Source organism: Diprion similis, chromosome 12 (genome assembly GCF_021155765.1).
Source record: "Diprion similis isolate iyDipSimi1 chromosome 12, iyDipSimi1.1, whole genome shotgun sequence".
NCBI lineage: Eukaryota > Metazoa > Arthropoda > Insecta > Hymenoptera > Diprionidae > Diprion > Diprion similis.
In genome coordinates this window covers 9,851,363-9,867,738 of record NC_060116.1, presented here as the reverse complement: position 1 = coordinate 9,867,738, position 16,376 = coordinate 9,851,363, and the positions used below count along the sequence as shown (strand labels likewise).

Sequence of the window (16,376 nt, the reverse complement as noted above, 5' to 3'; positions counted from 1 at the left end):
CTAATGTTGACAATGACCTATAAATAAAATCATTTGCCATTACATTATAAACATTAAGTTATAAATCATTGGCCATAGAACGTACAACTATAGGAATCAAACATCAGTATTTAAATATTTATTTTGTTATGTGAAAATGCTTACAATGCTGTGGAACGATATTGTATAATTCAAAAACACTGAATGAATTAATAAGTAATTAGAATTGAGTAACACTGATGGTGTAATCTCTTAAAGCTAAGCATTAATAAGATGCAATAGGAAATAGGATTGATTTCAAGGAGCAAATTAATCTTTCATGGATTCCTCTGAAAGTTGACTCGGTTTAGGTGCCTCATTGTCGTCAGCCTTCTTTTTGCTACCAGACACAATATCATCGATCCTCAATAATAAAATTGCTGTCTCAACCGCAGTCTTGTAGATCTGAAGCTTCACAGCTAACGGTTCCCATATTCCGCGTTCTTTCATATCAACCAATAATCCTGTCTCGCCATCAATTCCCCAAGTAGAACCTGCAGTAGCATGCTTTGCACGCAGTGCTGTCAGAGTACGAATGGTATTTGCACCACAGTTCTGCGCCAAAGTTCGTGGAATAATTTCCAAGGCCTGTGCGACAGCCTTGTAAGGCCACTGCTCAACGCCAGCTAGGCCTGAAGCCTTTTCTGAAAGACGGCGGGACACTGCCATTTCCACTGCACCACCACCTAAAATTAAATACAGTATTTTCGTAAGGCAAAGATAACTTGACTCATATCTCATGGTTCTAAATAAAGATCACTAAATTATAAGCGTAAAAAGTACCTGGAACCAGTTTTGGCTCTACCAATAAATTTTTGGCAACATGAAGAGCATCTTGTAGATTTCTCTCAGTTTCGTTTAGAACATCTTTACTAGCACCACGTAAAATAATGGTGCAGGCTTTGGGATCCTCACATTCCGTGACAAAGCAGAAATACTCATCTCCAAGTTTTTTTATCTCAAATAACCCTGCACCAGTTCCTATGTCTTCTTCGCGAAGTTCTTCGGTGCGATTGACGACAGTTGCTCCACAAGCCCTAGCAACTCTATTGTTATCAGATTTTCGCATCCTGCGAATAGCAGTTATTCCAGCTTTCAACAAATAGTGTTGAGCCAAGTCTGACACACCTTTTTCAGTAAAGACAACATCTGGTTTCAAAGCAATGATGTCGTCGCAAATTTTCTTCACATGTTCCTCTTCCAGTTCCAATATCCTCGTGAAGTCTGTGTCCTTCAGAATCTCAACGTTTGTTTGGGATTCACCCTTTTTGTACTCCAACGGACAATCCAACAATACAATTCTTGGATTTTTAATGTAGCGCTTCATTTTCGGGTGAGTTACATCTTTGTTAACCATAACACCCTTCAATACTGTACTATCTTCAATACTACCACCTGAAATCTTCTCTACTTTAGCATACCGCTTGATGTCTATCTCTCGTCTGCCGTTTTCTTCAAGCATAATAGTGTGGACTGCATCCAAGGCAATGTCGCAAGCAAGTTCTGCCCAGCGACCAATGAATTTAGTCCCAACACATGATTTCACTACTTGTGCCAGCTTTGTTCTATCGTTCCGATCCAATTCAGTGCTAACTTCATCATTCAAAATGGTTATCATATCTTCTAATGCCTGCCTGTATGCTCTGATTATTACTGTGGGATGCATTCCTTGTTCTAAAAACGGCTCAGCAGTAGCTAAGATTTCTCCTGCTAATACAATTACCGATGTTGTACCATCTCCGACTTCTTCATCCTGGGTTCTTGCAATTTCAATCATCGATTTACCAGCTGGATGTTGAACAGTGATTTCCCGAAGAATGGCATTTCCATCATTGGTCATTACGATCCCACCCATGGGATCCATCAGCATTTTCAGCATAGCCTGAGGCCCAAGGCATGTTCTGATAACATCAGCGATAGCCTTTGGTGAAAAAAAAATGATTGAATTCGTGTCTTAAATGATCACAATTGTAAAGAAGACTTTATATGTACAGAAGTTGATACTGAAAGGATATTTGCAGCTTGCTCAAACTATTCGTTTCAGAATCAACCTCTCAAATGTATTTATGAAGTCACTGGTGTGACATGCTCATAATATTACTGTTGTTCTTAATTAAATGTTACGCCCGAAATTAGAGACTAATTTTTGAAATTGTTGTGATCCTGAGGAGGAATGATCACTTGCTACATATTCATTTGATATGTGTAATATGTACTTGTATAACTGTATTGAACAGTATAATCAAGAAAACAGTCATATATATTGACTGTTAGACCAGGTTAGGTAGCTGGGAATTATTCGATCTCCATTTTATGTTGAAAATTGATTACGAGAATGCACGTGGGTGTGCCGACGGAGCAGGACCGTATAAGGAGAATTTACTGGTCATGTGTGTGGCGGGTGTGTTTGTACCTTGCCGGCTTGGATGTTTTCACGCTGAACTTTCTTGCCCGCATCTCGCTTTGTGTTTTGGCCTGCAATTAGAAGAGACGGCATTATGCGAATGATAGCTTCGGCAAATTTTTCTAACAGTATAATAACAATTTCATTGTTTTTACACTCACTCAAAACCACAATAGGCGCTGACCCTGGACCGAACATTTTTCACTGCACACACTGTTCGAACTTGCCGATATATATTGAAAGCGGGCGTTCAGCTCAAGAATCTCGCGTGAGTCGAACTGTTCTAGAAGAAACGTGGGTATCGTTTCAGTCATAGGATAAATTCTATGGAAGAAGAGCTAACGACCTCCCATCTGGTGTACGAGCATGAATGACTAGTGCAAGAAGCTGAACGTCAACGGCTGAACTGTCGGCTGTCGTGCATCTAACTATCCAGTCGACGCGGATCATCTGCGAATTCATATTTAAGTAGGGACGCGTATCTATTCGAGATTACAAATCTCTGACAATGCGACTGAATGCGACATGCATGATGCATGCGAAAATTTAAAAACTCCAAAGCCATCTTTCGAATTGAACAGTCGTATACTCAGAAAGTAAGCGGAACAGCGGAAGCATATTTGACAGCTCAAGTCGGTTGGCACAAAATGAATACTAGTCATTTAACCTGATTGAATATAAATGATTTAACTGCAATATTAATTCAATTAAATGATGACGGAAAAATTGAGGAGATATGAGAAAATTGATTTCTTGGGGGAAGGACAGGTTAGTTTATACCGTATGACACAATTTATCTCGTTTTAGTTGCATCAGTAGTGACACGTTATTTGATTTTTTTTATCAAATTTCAGTTCGCAACTGTGTATAAAGCTCGAGATACTGAGACCGAGAGCATAGTAGCAGTAAAAAAGGTAATTTAGCAAAAAAAATTACTTCCATTGAATAGGTAAACATATACAATAAATAATCACCCGTCGTTATTCTCCAGATCAAAGTCGGAAGCCGAGCCGAAGCAAAGGACGGCATTAATCGTACTGCCTTGCGAGAAATAAAACTCTTGCAGGAGCTTAAACACGATAATATCATTGGATTATTAGGCAAGTACTTGTTTGTTCAAATAATGTTTTTGTCAAACAGTGAATAGCACTTATCTAATTTTTATTATAACAAATTTTCAGATGTCTTTGGTCATAAATCCAATGTGTCCTTGGTGTTTGATTTCATGGATACCGACTTGGAAGTTATAATAAAAGATAATAATATTGTATTAACATCAGCAAATGTGAAATCTTACATGATCCAAACCCTCCAGGGACTTGAGTATCTCCACTTCAATTGGATACTTCACAGAGACCTAAAACCCAACAATCTGCTTGTGAATAGTAGCGGCGTATTAAAAATAGGAGATTTTGGTCTTGCCAAGTTCTTTGGATCACCAAACAGAATATACACTCATCAAGTTGTTACCAGGTGGTACCGAGCACCAGAATTGCTTTACGGTGCTAGATTATATGGCACTGGCGTTGACATGTGGGCAATTGGTTGCATACTGGCTGAGTTACTGTTACGCGTTCCATTTCTTCCTGGAGAGTCAGATTTGGACCAACTAACGAGAATATTCCAGGTCAATATTGTTATTCAAGTTCAGTTGAAAAATAGGACGTTTTGATCTAAAGAATATATCACATGCTGCAGTTAAAAATACAACCCAAAACAGTTTATGGTACAATTTTTCTTGTTGAAATATTTTTTGCAGACGCTGGGTACACCAAGTGATGAAACGTGGCCTGGAATGACAGATTTGCCAGATTTTATACAGTTCAAGCCATTCCCTGGCACTCCATTGAAGCACATCTTCACTGCGGCTGGAGACGATCTGTTAGATTTAATCACAAGTCTGTTAAACATTAATCCGCTAGAGCGCTGTACTTGTGATCAAGCTCTACAGATGCCTTATTTTAGTAATAAACCACCACCAACGATTGGATCAAAATTACCTCTTCCAATGACAATCAGGAAAGAACCAGAGGAAAAACCTAGTCTCAAGAGAAAATTGTTGGAATCCATGGACGGAGCATCACTAGCGAAGAGACTACAATTCTAGCTATAAAAGATACTATGTCTATGTGATACATTACATACTAAAAACTATTCCAATTCGCCCGGTTTGTGTTGCAAATATTCAAGGAAGTTCAAGAACTTTCACATATTATTAAATTATAATTCATAGCTAATTCTTACATTCTTCGAAGCTGTGAAACCGAGGAAGAATATAGCTTTGCGTTTGTAGATATTGTAATAACTTACTGAACCAAAAATTCATGACTTTAGTTTGATAATCTGATTTTTTCGGGACCAGTAGAAAATATTTGTATCTGTATGTTCAATTTTCAATGGAGTCAATATTTTGTAACTTAAATCATTATTACAAAATTTGTTACCAGACTGGTGATACGAAATAAAAAAGAAAGTTTCCTTATGTAGGTATAATCTTCAGATTGAATATTGCCACCTACGTTTGGATGCTTGTCATCCATATCTGCTGTGCATTTAGGATAGTAACGTAAAACCAGTAGTAGGTGTACTCTACACAAAACAACAATTAATGATAACTCAGCATAAACATTTGTTTGATACAACTATTAATAATTACGCAGTGAAAGTATGTAAGAAATTCAATTTGCGTTGAAGACTCGAACTATCATCAACATCACGCTATTCGAAAGTCTGAATTAAAGAACATTTTATTTTAAAATTATACACCAAATTGATGTTACCAGCTCATTGAATTCCAGTAACTCAGACAATTTTGAGACCGGCAATGGAATTCTCCAGTGTCTAAAACATAAACAAAAAAATACTTTACCAACTGATACTGTTTTTAAATATTTCAGATTTAGGATCATAAATTGAAAGTGATATAATACCTTGAGATCCCAAATGACCAGCTGTCCGTCTAACCCACTTGTACTAAATTTGTCTTCTCGCAGTTTTCTTACACAAGTAATTGCATTCTGGTGAATACTATCCAGGGCAGTGTCTGTTGTTTCTATGCGTGCTTGGCGATCAAGTGATTGAAATTTTCGCATAGCCGAAAGTCCACCTGCTTCTTTTCTTTGAGTATTGTCCAGTTTTGATGCAAAATATAATTGGCCATTATCATCCAATGCGTAGAGCATAGGAGAACAACTATGTCCCTGAAAAATAAATATCATTATTTTACTATCTATTTGTCTGAGAAACTTAAGTTACTGACTGTTCTCTATTAACACTTTCATAACTGATGTCTCAGTGGGGATAGATTTAAAAAATTCATGTTACAAATTTCACTAATCAGATTTTTTTTAAGGAATGGGTTTTTGTCAACAGTTTCAATACCTATCTAAAAAAAAAAATACATTGAAGACTGTCCCTTCATTTAAGGAATTATATATTAATAAGCTCGGCACCTATTAATGCAAGGTTTTAAACTTGAAAAACATTTACATGTCCACTGTAATGGAAATGCGTATGAATTTTGAAAATCCAAATACGAAAAAAAAAATTTCTATTTCTAGATTTAATTCAGTTCTAAAACGATGCATTACAAAGTAACAAGTAAGCACTTGGAACAGAAGTAAATAGGGTTCGAGTCTGGTGAAAATTTGATTAATATGAGCATTAAAAAAACCTATCAGAGTTCTTACTGCAGCCACAATAGAATTCGGCCCGACCCAAATGCAGCTTAGAAATGGAAGATGCTCTGTGGGTAAGCGTGTAACTGTGTTGCCTTTGGAAGCATCAGCGACACAAACGGATGAATCATGACCAATCCAACACACTTTGTTACCACATTGACTAAAGGCAACAGAGTGGACCCATCCACCTGCGAAATTAAATTATGAAACTTCCGACTTCTGCAGCAATGTGTGAATAACAAAATTGGCCGAAATATGATTTGCTTTGAATATTAGGTGTTATTGCTCTAAGGATTATAGAGGTGAAGGATTGTGATTCCAAGAAGAAAGTTTACAATGTGAATGAAATCAAGTTTACCCCCATTTTGAGAGTTTGGAAATTCGGCCAATGCAGTTCCCAAACTTGATTTTGTTCCCCAAGGACCAGGTTGTGGGGCTTCTTCAATATCTTTAACGTAAGCGCTAAACACCCGGACTTTGTAATCAGCTGATCCAGCAACCAATAACAAATTATTGGGATGCCAGTCTAGCGCGGTAACCGTTGATCTCAACGGTCTCTTGATATGCTTCGACACCCACCAATCATTTTCTTCCTCAAAATAGCACACAGAGATCAATCTTGCACCAGAACCAACAGCAAACTTGTTTTCTAAATAAATATAAAATTTTAAATTAGATCCGCACCATTAATATAATTAAACCCCAAGATGATTATTAAAAAAAAAATTTCCAAGTCAAACTTAGGATCCCTACCTAGTGGTGACCATTTGACACAAGTAGCGGCTCTATTAATTCTGAGTAAAACCAAAGTGGGTTTCCACTTTCCATCGTCTCCCTGAGTCCAAACATAGGCATTTCTGTCCACTGCACAAGTTACGATACGGTTAGTATTTGGGGCCCAATCAATGCCCATAACCCGTAGATCATGTTGGTTCAAAATATCCAATAATTTCCATCCATTAGAAGATCGCTGATATATATGAACTTCATTGTTGTTCGGTGATAATGCCAACTCTGTAGACAATGTGATTGATTATTTAGAATTCAAGATAATTGTAATTCGATATGCAGATGAATGACGTTACAACTGATAATAATATAGCAGTATTTTGTTTAAGTTCTAACTGTTATTTAAGGCGAATATTTTTGTAAAATGATGAAAGTAATGAATCGAAGGAATTTACCGGAATGAAGTACATGCTTTAAGTTTGACAACTTACGCGTTCTATCTTTGTTCCACGCATGGCAGGTTATGGGGCTGACACCAAAACTGTGCGTCTCCGTCATGTTGAATAAAAAATTACAATTGTATTCAGTTTAACGATAGTTGAAGTAATGCAATATCGTCCTGAAAATAAAATTCACAAGAGATTTCTGATTACGAGTTATCACAAAATGAATCATAAGGTGAATTGGGTGCGGCCAATGCGGTTAGGCTGTTGAATGATTTTATCACGATTTATATGCAGAATAGCTAATGAGCTTACCGAATGAAAAGCTGGAAATTCGCGGACTCTGGGCCGTCAACACGAATTTCCAAATGCCTCTTAAAATATCGAAAAGGGTTATCACATCACTGGAGACAACAGAAAAACCTCTTTCAGTTGACAGCTAATCATGAGCTACCAGTCAATGCTGCTTGATGCCGCTGACCAATGCACGGATCGGAATGACGGCAAATCAGGGACCACGTATGTATGCGGGTAGCGTACCGAAAATTGAAACTAGTTCAACATCAGCGCTGTGCATATGTGGATAAAACGCAAAGTACAGTATATTTCATTAAGGATAAAAAATTTGAAGAAAGCTACTTTGCCGATGGACCGGAGGTACCCATAAACATCAAAGAATCGCGAGCGAAACAGCCAGCGTTCAGTGTATTTACTACTTTGAAGGAAGATACCGTCGGCCAACTAGGAACCCCGTCGATCCCATTCCAAACTGTATCCATTGTATTAAACTGGCATTTCTACCTCTTTTTAACAAACATTTTAAGCTTGGACGACGCATGTTTTATTTGCTGTGGATTGTGGAACTCTGACATGAAACATCATGGAGTACGCTATAAGCAGTTTGGAAGGTTCGAAAATGATACATAATGACGACAAAAGATCGACAGAAGATGACAATATCAACCTGTTGCGGTGTCCGAGTACCAACGAGGAAAGGCAAGAATTGGCGGACGGAATGTTTCACCTAAGGCAATTGATGCTTGATGCAAAATTCATAACCGATACGGTGAGCGTAAAGATAAGCAAACGCTCGGTACTGATAGGGAGAGAAATGTTTAAACGATTCATGGACATGTTCGGGGACATCGAGGATCAAGAAGTAATGGAATTCGAGGAAGACAGCGTTGAAACGAAGCCGAAAATTATGCAAAATATTAATGCTCCTTTGGCAGGTAACACCGAAGAAAAAGTAACGCGCAATAAAATACCATTCGACGTGAAAGCAAGAGCTGTCGAATTGGCGCAGTTGCATCCAAGATGGTCTATCAACACGTTGCGCAAACGATCGACACGTCTATTGAAGGATAGATCACAATTGGCGCGATGGAAAATACACATTGAAAGAGGTGGGACGCGATACGATAAATTAGCAGTCATAAATAAGAATGTTTACGATCGTTTTGTCGAGGCAAAAAATCACAGAAAAGTTACAGTCACTACCGGCGTGCTGAAAGAATGGGCAATGGCTGCTGCTATGCAATATCTCGATGGAAATTTCGATTTCAAAGCGTCGGACGGTTGGGTGAGGGATTTCAAAAGAACACACGGCATAATATCCTAGTAGCGCACTGCCAAAAATGCGCCAGACACTCCACACCAGCAACATTTCAAGAACTAAATAACACTGCACTGAATTAATATAATCAAGCTATTCAATAAAATGAAGAAAAAATACTGTGTTTACAGAGACAGTAGTTCTTTTCTACACCATTCTCAAGTGCAGACTCCCACCTTGGAGCATGTGTGCAGGTAGTTATCGTGAAATTTATACCCCACTGATAGAAACTTTGTTATCATCACTGGAAGTGCAGTAGGTAATAATTTGACCTTTAGTTTGTCAGATATGCATGGTCCGTTTAAAAGTGAAACAACTTTAGAGAATTCTTTTTTGACGAGCCAAACACAGTTGTAGATCTTAACGAAATGAGAAAGATGCAGCATTAAAAATTCAGGGATAATATTTATTCAGCGCTCTTTAATAGTGCCACGGGATATTAAATACTTTTCTTGATTTTCTAATCTTGTAAGAATTGTGACTAAGATCTGTTGTAAACAAATAATTATTATACTCGTACTAGGTCAGTTGTTTATGTAAATACATGAGAGGTAAGAGAAAAAATAATATTGATAATAAAATTACTTTTATCACAAATCAGGACTTGATAATCCAAAAAATGATCCTTCGTATTTTCAATCTAAATTTTAGTTCCTTGATTAAAAAAACTTCCCGATTTGGTGGCACTTCTCCAAACTCTAAAATGCGTATGAAATCAATATGAAAATATATTCAACGTGTGATAAAGTAGGCCATCGTTTTTTTTTTTTTTTTTTTTTTTTTAAATAAAAATTGTACACCATTTTCACAATCCCGTATTTTTTACAATAATTATTGACTCGTGCGATTTTGATACTTAAAAAAATAAAGAAATTGATTTTCTAATGCTACCTAATGGGTGATAATTTACTGTGATAAAATTTTTAATACGCGATTTAGTTTTTCGATCATATGATTTCTGACATGGATAAGAATATGTCATGAATTTCTTTTCTCTTTTCTTCACTTCGAGATAAATACTAATGCTGTATAAGCCCTCGTTTCCACAACAGAATCAATCGCAAATTTTTCTTTCCTGTTCTCGGATTTTTATTTTTATTAGTATTATTTTAGGATTTCATATTTTATTATATTTACTTAATTTACTATCGCCACAATAAGAACGTTTCTACGATTCCAAACGCGTTTCTCTTTTATCTTCCTTTGTTCGAATTCTTTCAATACGCAGATCGCGTAAATCAACTGATCATGATCAATAGTTCGGTCCAAATTGCACCAGTTGTCAGCGCACGCCAGTCCAGGATTGACAATGTCCAAGAATTAAACACTATCATCTGTTGGCATAGAAATAGAATATATTACACATGTATATAATATATATTACTACAAAAATCAAGCTAACATCTGCAACCATATAATTGCAAGGAAATAAATTTTTTATTCCAATTATCCAACCATTACTTTTAATTTGGTAATTTTTTCAACATGTATGACAATTTTAATACTTTAATATTAATGATTGAATTTCAAGCAATACAGTGTATGTAACGTACCGTGGTACCACCATTTCGTTTTCTTTGGATTCTTATTACATGTCTTCACATAAAAGGAATTATCAGGTGGCCTTTTCTGTGAACCGAAAAAAAAAAACAATTAAAATTGTAAAGATTCACCTATAGCATAACACTGTTAAATACTTAATAATGACTTTGATATGAACAAGAAGGAATTGAAGATTATAGTAAATCTGTCTTTTGTATAAAATAATAAAAATTACTATAAACGTGATCATCTTCCAATGTTCGAATTTTTTGTTGACAGACCATTCCTACTAATGAACAAAACCTAGATCCAAACTTTCAAACTATAACTCAGAAGGTTTAATGAACTAAGACTTCATTATTTCATTTTCAGTCAAATGTATTTTCCATAAGTCGATTACGTCAACTAAGAAACCAAGTATTTAAAACGCTTTGAACGGCTCAATTAATCGATCAAGACAATCGGAAAAGGATATAGGACAAAAGAAAAATCACATGAAAAAAGCAACCATGTAAAAAATCTCACAGCCTTACCTTTTCTTTGCAACTGCTCAGCATAGAAACTATACTTAAACAGACACTTTGGACACTCAGAGCAGGTGACCAATCGTCAGTCAGTATGGACAGGCAGATATGACCATTGCTATAGACATGTGGGTGAACAGGAATGTTGCCTCCAATAAATGTAACTTCGGGTGAATCAAATGGGTATTTGGAACTGAACTTAAATTGCAACTGAAATCTTTCACCCTCGTATAGCGTGCCCTTTGCTCCTTCCATATGGATTATCCATTGTGTCAGATTCTGACCAGCCTGATCCCCATCTACATGAACACCAGGAGGTGGTTCACGCATCAGTGACATCAACTCCTTCTGTAGTCTCCGCTAAAATCCAATGCAATTGATTCTCCGTCGAAATAAGAAATTCACATGAGGGTCATGAATAACTCACAATATTTGTAAACTATACCATAGAATCTGCTGAGGGTAAAACCCACAGTTAATTACATACTTATGTTTTGAATGCTGCTGTAGATAACATAGCAAAATCTGAAAGTATCTATGTATCATAAAATGAATAAAATTTATCAAGGAGCACTGCCTTGGAATGGAATTCTCGTAACAGTAGCTGAGCAATCTTCAAATAGCTAATCAAAAACTATATTCTACATTAGGGAGTTTTAATCAGATTTCCCTGGGTCATGTGGTTTTCTCTGAGTTTTTCCCATTTCACCAGTTTTCCTGGCTACAATAATTTGAAGTAGAATTTCGATCTTCCATTTTTCTGTTGCAGAAGCAGTATGTAAAATCTGAACCATCTGTCATAAATGAACAAACGTGCTTGGACCACATCAAATTTAATAATAATAAGCAAGTTTTCGAAGTATCAAACACAATCCAGTCATGCACATTATAGACCAGCCATAATTTTTTATTTTATGACTGAGTTTTTCTCTGGTTTACAAATCAAAAAATAGGACAAGAATATGTTATCGCTTTCAGTTAGGCACAGAAATTCATTTTTCGTGAGTCACATGATTAAAAGATTTGATACAAATTGCATTGGCACGTGACTAAGCGACGAAAACTGAAATTGACAAATGGAATAAATAAACAGATAGAGTAAAACGTCACATTAACCCAAGAGGACAATGCACGCACGTAGTTATTGGATTAGATATCCAATCAATACAGTTCACTGACTAAATTTTAGCTACCCAGTAAAAAAAAAATGTCTATACTACTTACAAGCATAATAGCAATCAGAATAATCTGACATTCACCTGCATTTTGCAAAAAATTTAACACCGACTCACCTCGGACGGGGACATTGCCGCCATTATTGTTAAACAGCACTTGAAACATAACCATTCATGGTATCGGAAAATTAAAAACTTCAACGACGATTGCTTGATACCTGAACGGTAAGAGGTGATGAATATTGGCAGCTATAAAATCGCATTATATGAACCGCATTCCAGATACTTTGTTAGGGCATAATTTAGAAAGAACTTTGTTAATTTGACGGTAATCCAAATTGACACTAGAGACAAGCGGCAGCAGGCGACAGCAGACAAACCTCTGACCACGCAATACACACACGAATCAGTAATTTCAGAGCGCCCGCACAAATATTGTGAAGACTGGAATTAGCGACAAGTGTGTCAATTATTTCCGCTAGAGGCGCAGCGACGGTCTACTCATTACTATGCACGGGTTTTCTGCTCGTTCCAGTCTCTCCATATAGTTCATGACTGTTATTTGTGACTTACCCGCCAAAAAGTATGGCGTAAGACGAATGTAAAGACAGACACGTGTCAGCAAATTTATATAGGTGGTTTTGTGTGATCATTTTTGACAGAAATCCACCGTAGTGATAAGTGCAACTTGTGATGCGTCAAATATATTAATATATTTTATACGTAATAATGTCCACATAAATATACAACTTCCTTGACGTTTGTCATAGATTCATAAATTTCTTTCTCTAAAAATTAATGTTTGGCAATAAAACAAAGGTAACGGAAGAATGATGTTAATTATCTACCATGTCTAATACTAAAAAATAATATAAAAGTGCATTTTATTTTAATGAATTTTTTCCTTTTTTATTTAGGTAAAAAACCTGTTCTGACCATGGCAAGTGACAATGATTCTGACGTTGGAGATTTGCTAGAAGATCTATTAGCAAATGATGAAACAGAAGATGCAGATTCATCCATCAAAAATTCAAAGCTAACAGAATCAAGCCTGAATTTTTTAGAACAGGAAACTAATATTCCTAATCCTCATAGATTTTCTACACCCATTTGTAAAAAGACTATAATCCATAATGGTGATACAGATTCATCTGACGATGAGGATAAACGCGATTTTGAAAATCAAAATTACTCCAGCTCTGGTCGAGAGATAAAGCACATTTTAAAGAATAATGCATCCGAAACAAACACCTCATATCCAAAAACATTTAAAAATACATCAAGATCTTTTACTAAAAATCATAGTACCGAGTTATGTTGTCCACCTGATCCCATCAAGACTGAATCAAAAGACATATATTGCGACCCAATATTTGGATTAAGAATTATAAATCCTGTTGTATCTTCAGCCTCTCTAAAGGAAAGAATGACTGGTAGAACACCAGTCACAGTTTCTAAAATCAAATATCACTTGAACACTGCAGATCTTCAAAATGACTGGGTAATTGCTGGAGTACTTATCAATAAATCTGGTACACGTAGTTCACAAAAAGGAAACCAGTACTGTATCTGGAAAATAAGCGACCTTTCGGATGGTATAAAGTCTGTATCTTTATTTTTATTCGGTGATGCCTACAAATCATTTTGGAAAACTAATACTGGCATGGTGATTGGAGTTTTAAACCCGGGAGTACTGGATAACAAAGATGAAAATATAAATGAGGCAACTTTATCTGTTGATAATGGACAAAGAATAATGATATTGGGAGTGTCTAAAGACATGGGAGTTTGTAAATCAAAAAAGAAAAATGGAGAACCCTGTACAAGTATAGTAAACTTACATAGATGTGAATATTGCATATACCACGTTCAACAAGAATATAATAAATGCGCACGAAGATCCGATTTACAATCGTCCAGTAATAGCAGAGGTGTGACTACAAAAACCGCTCTGCAGAACAAGGTATTGGGTAAAGGTGAGACCATATATGGTGGACGTAGCTTTACAGCAGTTCCGGCTAAGCGAAATTTTAAAATGGTGGAAAAAGATAGGGCTCGATTGGAACTTCTCCAAAATCCTACCCTAACCAGAACCAACTTGCAATTGTCAAGTAATAACATAGAAATGAAAAAGAAAGCAAGTTTGGTTGAATTGACAAGTAATCAGATGAAGAAGGATGCAAATAGATTAGCTAAGCTAAGGGGATCACTACCTGAAAATCAGCAATCTTTACTTGGAACTTCCATATCTTCATCATCGATTATTTCAAACAGCAAAACTACTATGGCTAGTTCTCCCCCTCAAATCAAACCACAATTAAGTTTAAATAAAAATTCACATGTAATGGCTGTTCCGCAATTGGGAGTTGGACTGATGGGGGGAATGATCGATCTTTCTGAACCAATAACCAAGAAAAATACAGATATAGCTAAGATGAACGCCATCAAATGGATTCAGAGAAATGGAGCTCTAAAAAAAAATAATCCGAACAAAGTTCGAAAAACTTTGGATGAGAAGATTGAGTTAAGGGGCACTAAGCGACAAAGAGAAATTACTGAAGACACTGATCAAGCTTCCAAAAAACCAACATTAGTAATGAACAGATTTCAAGAGATGATGGCGGCAACATCCAGGCACACCGACCTAATTGAAAAGTCTGATGAACAAGAGAAAGAAAAATATTTCAACAAATTAGAAATTAAAGAAAAAATGGAAGACAAAATGATGAGTACATATTCAATAGACTGCAAGGCTGTCAAATGTCTCACCTGCAAATACACTGCATTTTCAGCTTCGGATATGTGTAAAGATCAAAAGCACCCGTTGCGAGTTACTGATGCTGTCAAGAGATTTTTCAAATGTGGAGACTGCAAAAATAGAACAGTCACGTTAGATAGATTACCTTCTCACAGTTGTAAAAATTGTCAAAGTTCGAACTGGATTAGAGCTGCAATGATGGATGAAAGAAAAGTTGAAATCAGTGGGAATACCTTAAGTATCCGTGGAGGAGAGGAGAAGTTTATAGGATCAGTTGTGACAAACGGTTCTTTGAATCTCTTGGTTCCTGAGTGCGACTGAAATCATGTATATAGGTATGAAATTTTTATAATGTAGTCTATAAACACGTACATGAGCCCTTTTTCCTTATTTAAATATTGTTTTATAAATAACACAAATATTATGCAATGCACTATATGAGCGCATTATTATGTTTACATAACTTATAATAATAAATAAGTCATAGGATTTTATGTAGACTGAAAACTTTACTGTATTGTGAGTTGATGATTTACACATTATAAAAATTTTCACTTGAATGATGTTAGTATTATATCAAATAACTTAAAAATTGAAATATATTTAATGGTTAAAATTTTTCAAAGTCGTGTTTTAATTGCAATATCATTTCGCATTATGTAAAAAAAAAAAAAAAAAAAACTTAAGTCAGTAAAGTAAAACCAAAATTTATTCCGCATATGTTACTTTTGTTCACTAAGAAATAGTGCCAACTTCAATCACAAAGTGATGAGTATAATTGAAAGTGTACAGTCTATCAATATTCTTGTGCTCCTCTAGTTTTATTGAATTTTTACAAGTACCTATGCTTTGAGTAATTTCACATTTCCAACCTTTGTTAAAACCATAAATGCACGGTAAGAAGTACTAAAGTACTATTGATACTGCAAAAATGGATGCCTGTACATGTATGTACTCAAATTTTGGTGAGTATGGTGTTTCTCACAATGTTTATACAAGTATAATGAAGCATAATATTTTTTCCTTTCATAATATAGGCACATTTAATTATATTAGCCAAATGCTAAAAAAGTAGTAGTACTCCCAAAAATACTGCATACAACTTTTGTAAAAGCACACCCACGTTCTTTAAAAAAGTTTAAATCAAATCTACTCCCGAATAAATTTTTAATGAACAATTTGTACGTTCTTTAAAAAAGTTTAAATCAAATCTACTCCCGAATAAATTTTTAATGAACAATTTGTAGCCAGGGAAATATATTGATGTTCTTCAGCTGTGCTATCAAAAATAGTGTGGAATTATCGTAAATCTGCGTGAAAACTGCCACTGCTTGTATTTACAATATTTCACAAGGCAGCACGTTTTCAAGATCCTTGTATGTGACTTGCATTGATACGCAGTTCATTAAAAAATACATTTCTTAGTTCATTAGAAGGCTTATGACGTTTATAAATTTTACAATATTGACAACGTACCTTCTATCGTTG

General features: G+C 35.7%; 5 protein-coding genes across 6 annotated transcripts; 2 read left to right on the top strand and 3 right to left on the bottom strand.

Annotated features, from left to right (window-relative positions):
* Positions 1-103: 103 nt before the first annotated feature.
* On the bottom strand, positions 104-2,743 carry LOC124413540 (T-complex protein 1 subunit gamma). The gene is made up of 4 exons (XM_046894207.1): positions 2,584-2,743; positions 2,432-2,493; positions 802-1,939; positions 104-704 (listed from the first exon to the last, which is right to left on the bottom strand). Exons 1-4 carry the CDS (start codon positions 2,618-2,620, stop codon positions 289-291), a joined length of 1,653 nt encoding a protein of 550 aa, XP_046750163.1. The 5' UTR covers positions 2,621-2,743; the 3' UTR covers positions 104-288.
* Positions 2,744-3,562: 819 nt separating this feature from the next.
* Positions 3,563-7,783, bottom strand: LOC124413546 (actin-related protein 2/3 complex subunit 1A-B). Of its 2 annotated transcripts, none has more exons than XM_046894218.1 (7): positions 7,590-7,783; positions 7,323-7,450; positions 6,856-7,116; positions 6,461-6,751; positions 6,112-6,290; positions 5,353-5,622; positions 3,563-4,301 (listed from the first exon to the last, which is right to left on the bottom strand). In XM_046894218.1, exons 2-7 carry the CDS (start codon positions 7,387-7,389, stop codon positions 4,032-4,034), a joined length of 1,338 nt encoding a protein of 445 aa, XP_046750174.1. In that variant the 5' UTR covers positions 7,390-7,450; positions 7,590-7,783; the 3' UTR covers positions 3,563-4,031. The 2 variants fall into 2 exon arrangements, with proteins under 2 accessions (XP_046750174.1, XP_046750175.1); XM_046894219.1 differs by lacking the exon at positions 3,563-4,301 and adding an exon at positions 5,152-5,263 and having other exon boundaries at positions 7,590-7,780.
* Positions 7,784-7,939: 156 nt separating this feature from the next.
* LOC124413557 lies at positions 7,940-9,501 on the top strand. The gene has a single exon (XM_046894234.1). The coding sequence runs from the start codon at positions 8,155-8,157 to the stop codon at positions 8,893-8,895; it is 741 nt and encodes a 246-aa protein (XP_046750190.1). The 5' UTR covers positions 7,940-8,154; the 3' UTR covers positions 8,896-9,501.
* A 333-nt stretch (positions 9,502-9,834) lies between these two features.
* Positions 9,835-12,523, bottom strand: LOC124413558 (ubiquitin-conjugating enzyme E2 W). Its single transcript, XM_046894235.1, has 4 exons — positions 12,248-12,523; positions 10,965-11,315; positions 10,443-10,518; positions 9,835-10,223 (listed from the first exon to the last, which is right to left on the bottom strand). The coding sequence occupies exons 1-4, from the start codon at positions 12,269-12,271 to the stop codon at positions 10,210-10,212; spliced, it is 465 nt and encodes a 154-aa protein (XP_046750191.1). The 5' UTR covers positions 12,272-12,523; the 3' UTR covers positions 9,835-10,209.
* Positions 12,524-12,679: 156 nt separating this feature from the next.
* Positions 12,680-15,420, top strand: LOC124413537 (protein MCM10 homolog). Its single transcript, XM_046894197.1, has 2 exons — positions 12,680-12,949; positions 13,048-15,420. The coding sequence occupies exon 2, from the start codon at positions 13,068-13,070 to the stop codon at positions 15,207-15,209; it is 2,142 nt and encodes a 713-aa protein (XP_046750153.1). The 5' UTR covers positions 12,680-12,949; positions 13,048-13,067; the 3' UTR covers positions 15,210-15,420.
* Positions 15,421-16,376: the final 956 nt, after the last annotated feature.

Coding starts and splice junctions, on each gene's coding strand:
- LOC124413546 (XM_046894218.1), bottom strand. CDS start 7,389: ATGACGGAGACGCACAGTTTTGGTGTCAGCCCCATAACCTGCCATGCG. Junction 6,752..6,855: donor TGTCAAATGGTCACCACTAG/GTAGGGATCCTA, acceptor ATATTTATTTAG/AAAACAAGTTTGCTGTTGGT. Junction 5,623..6,111: donor CGAATTCTATTGTGGCTGCA/GTAAGAACTCTG, acceptor TTTATTTTTCAG/GGACATAGTTGTTCTCCTAT.
- LOC124413537 (XM_046894197.1), top strand. CDS start 13,068: ATGGCAAGTGACAATGATTCTGACGTTGGAGATTTGCTAGAAGATCTA.
- LOC124413558 (XM_046894235.1), bottom strand. CDS start 12,271: ATGGCGGCAATGTCCCCGTCCGAG. Junction 11,316..12,247: donor CGGCAATGTCCCCGTCCGAG/GTGAGTCGGTGT, acceptor ATTGGATTTTAG/CGGAGACTACAGAAGGAGTT. Junction 10,519..10,964: donor TGAGCAGTTGCAAAGAAAAG/GTAAGGCTGTGA, acceptor TTCGGTTCACAG/AAAAGGCCACCTGATAATTC.
- LOC124413557 (XM_046894234.1), top strand. CDS start 8,155: ATGGAGTACGCTATAAGCAGTTTGGAAGGTTCGAAAATGATACATAAT.
- LOC124413540 (XM_046894207.1), bottom strand. CDS start 2,620: ATGTTCGGTCCAGGGTCAGCGCCTATTGTGGTTTTGA. Junction 2,494..2,583: donor AGCGCCTATTGTGGTTTTGA/GTGAGTGTAAAA, acceptor TTCTAATTGCAG/GCCAAAACACAAAGCGAGAT. Junction 705..801: donor AGAGCCAAAACTGGTTCCAG/GTACTTTTTACG, acceptor ATTTAATTTTAG/GTGGTGGTGCAGTGGAAATG.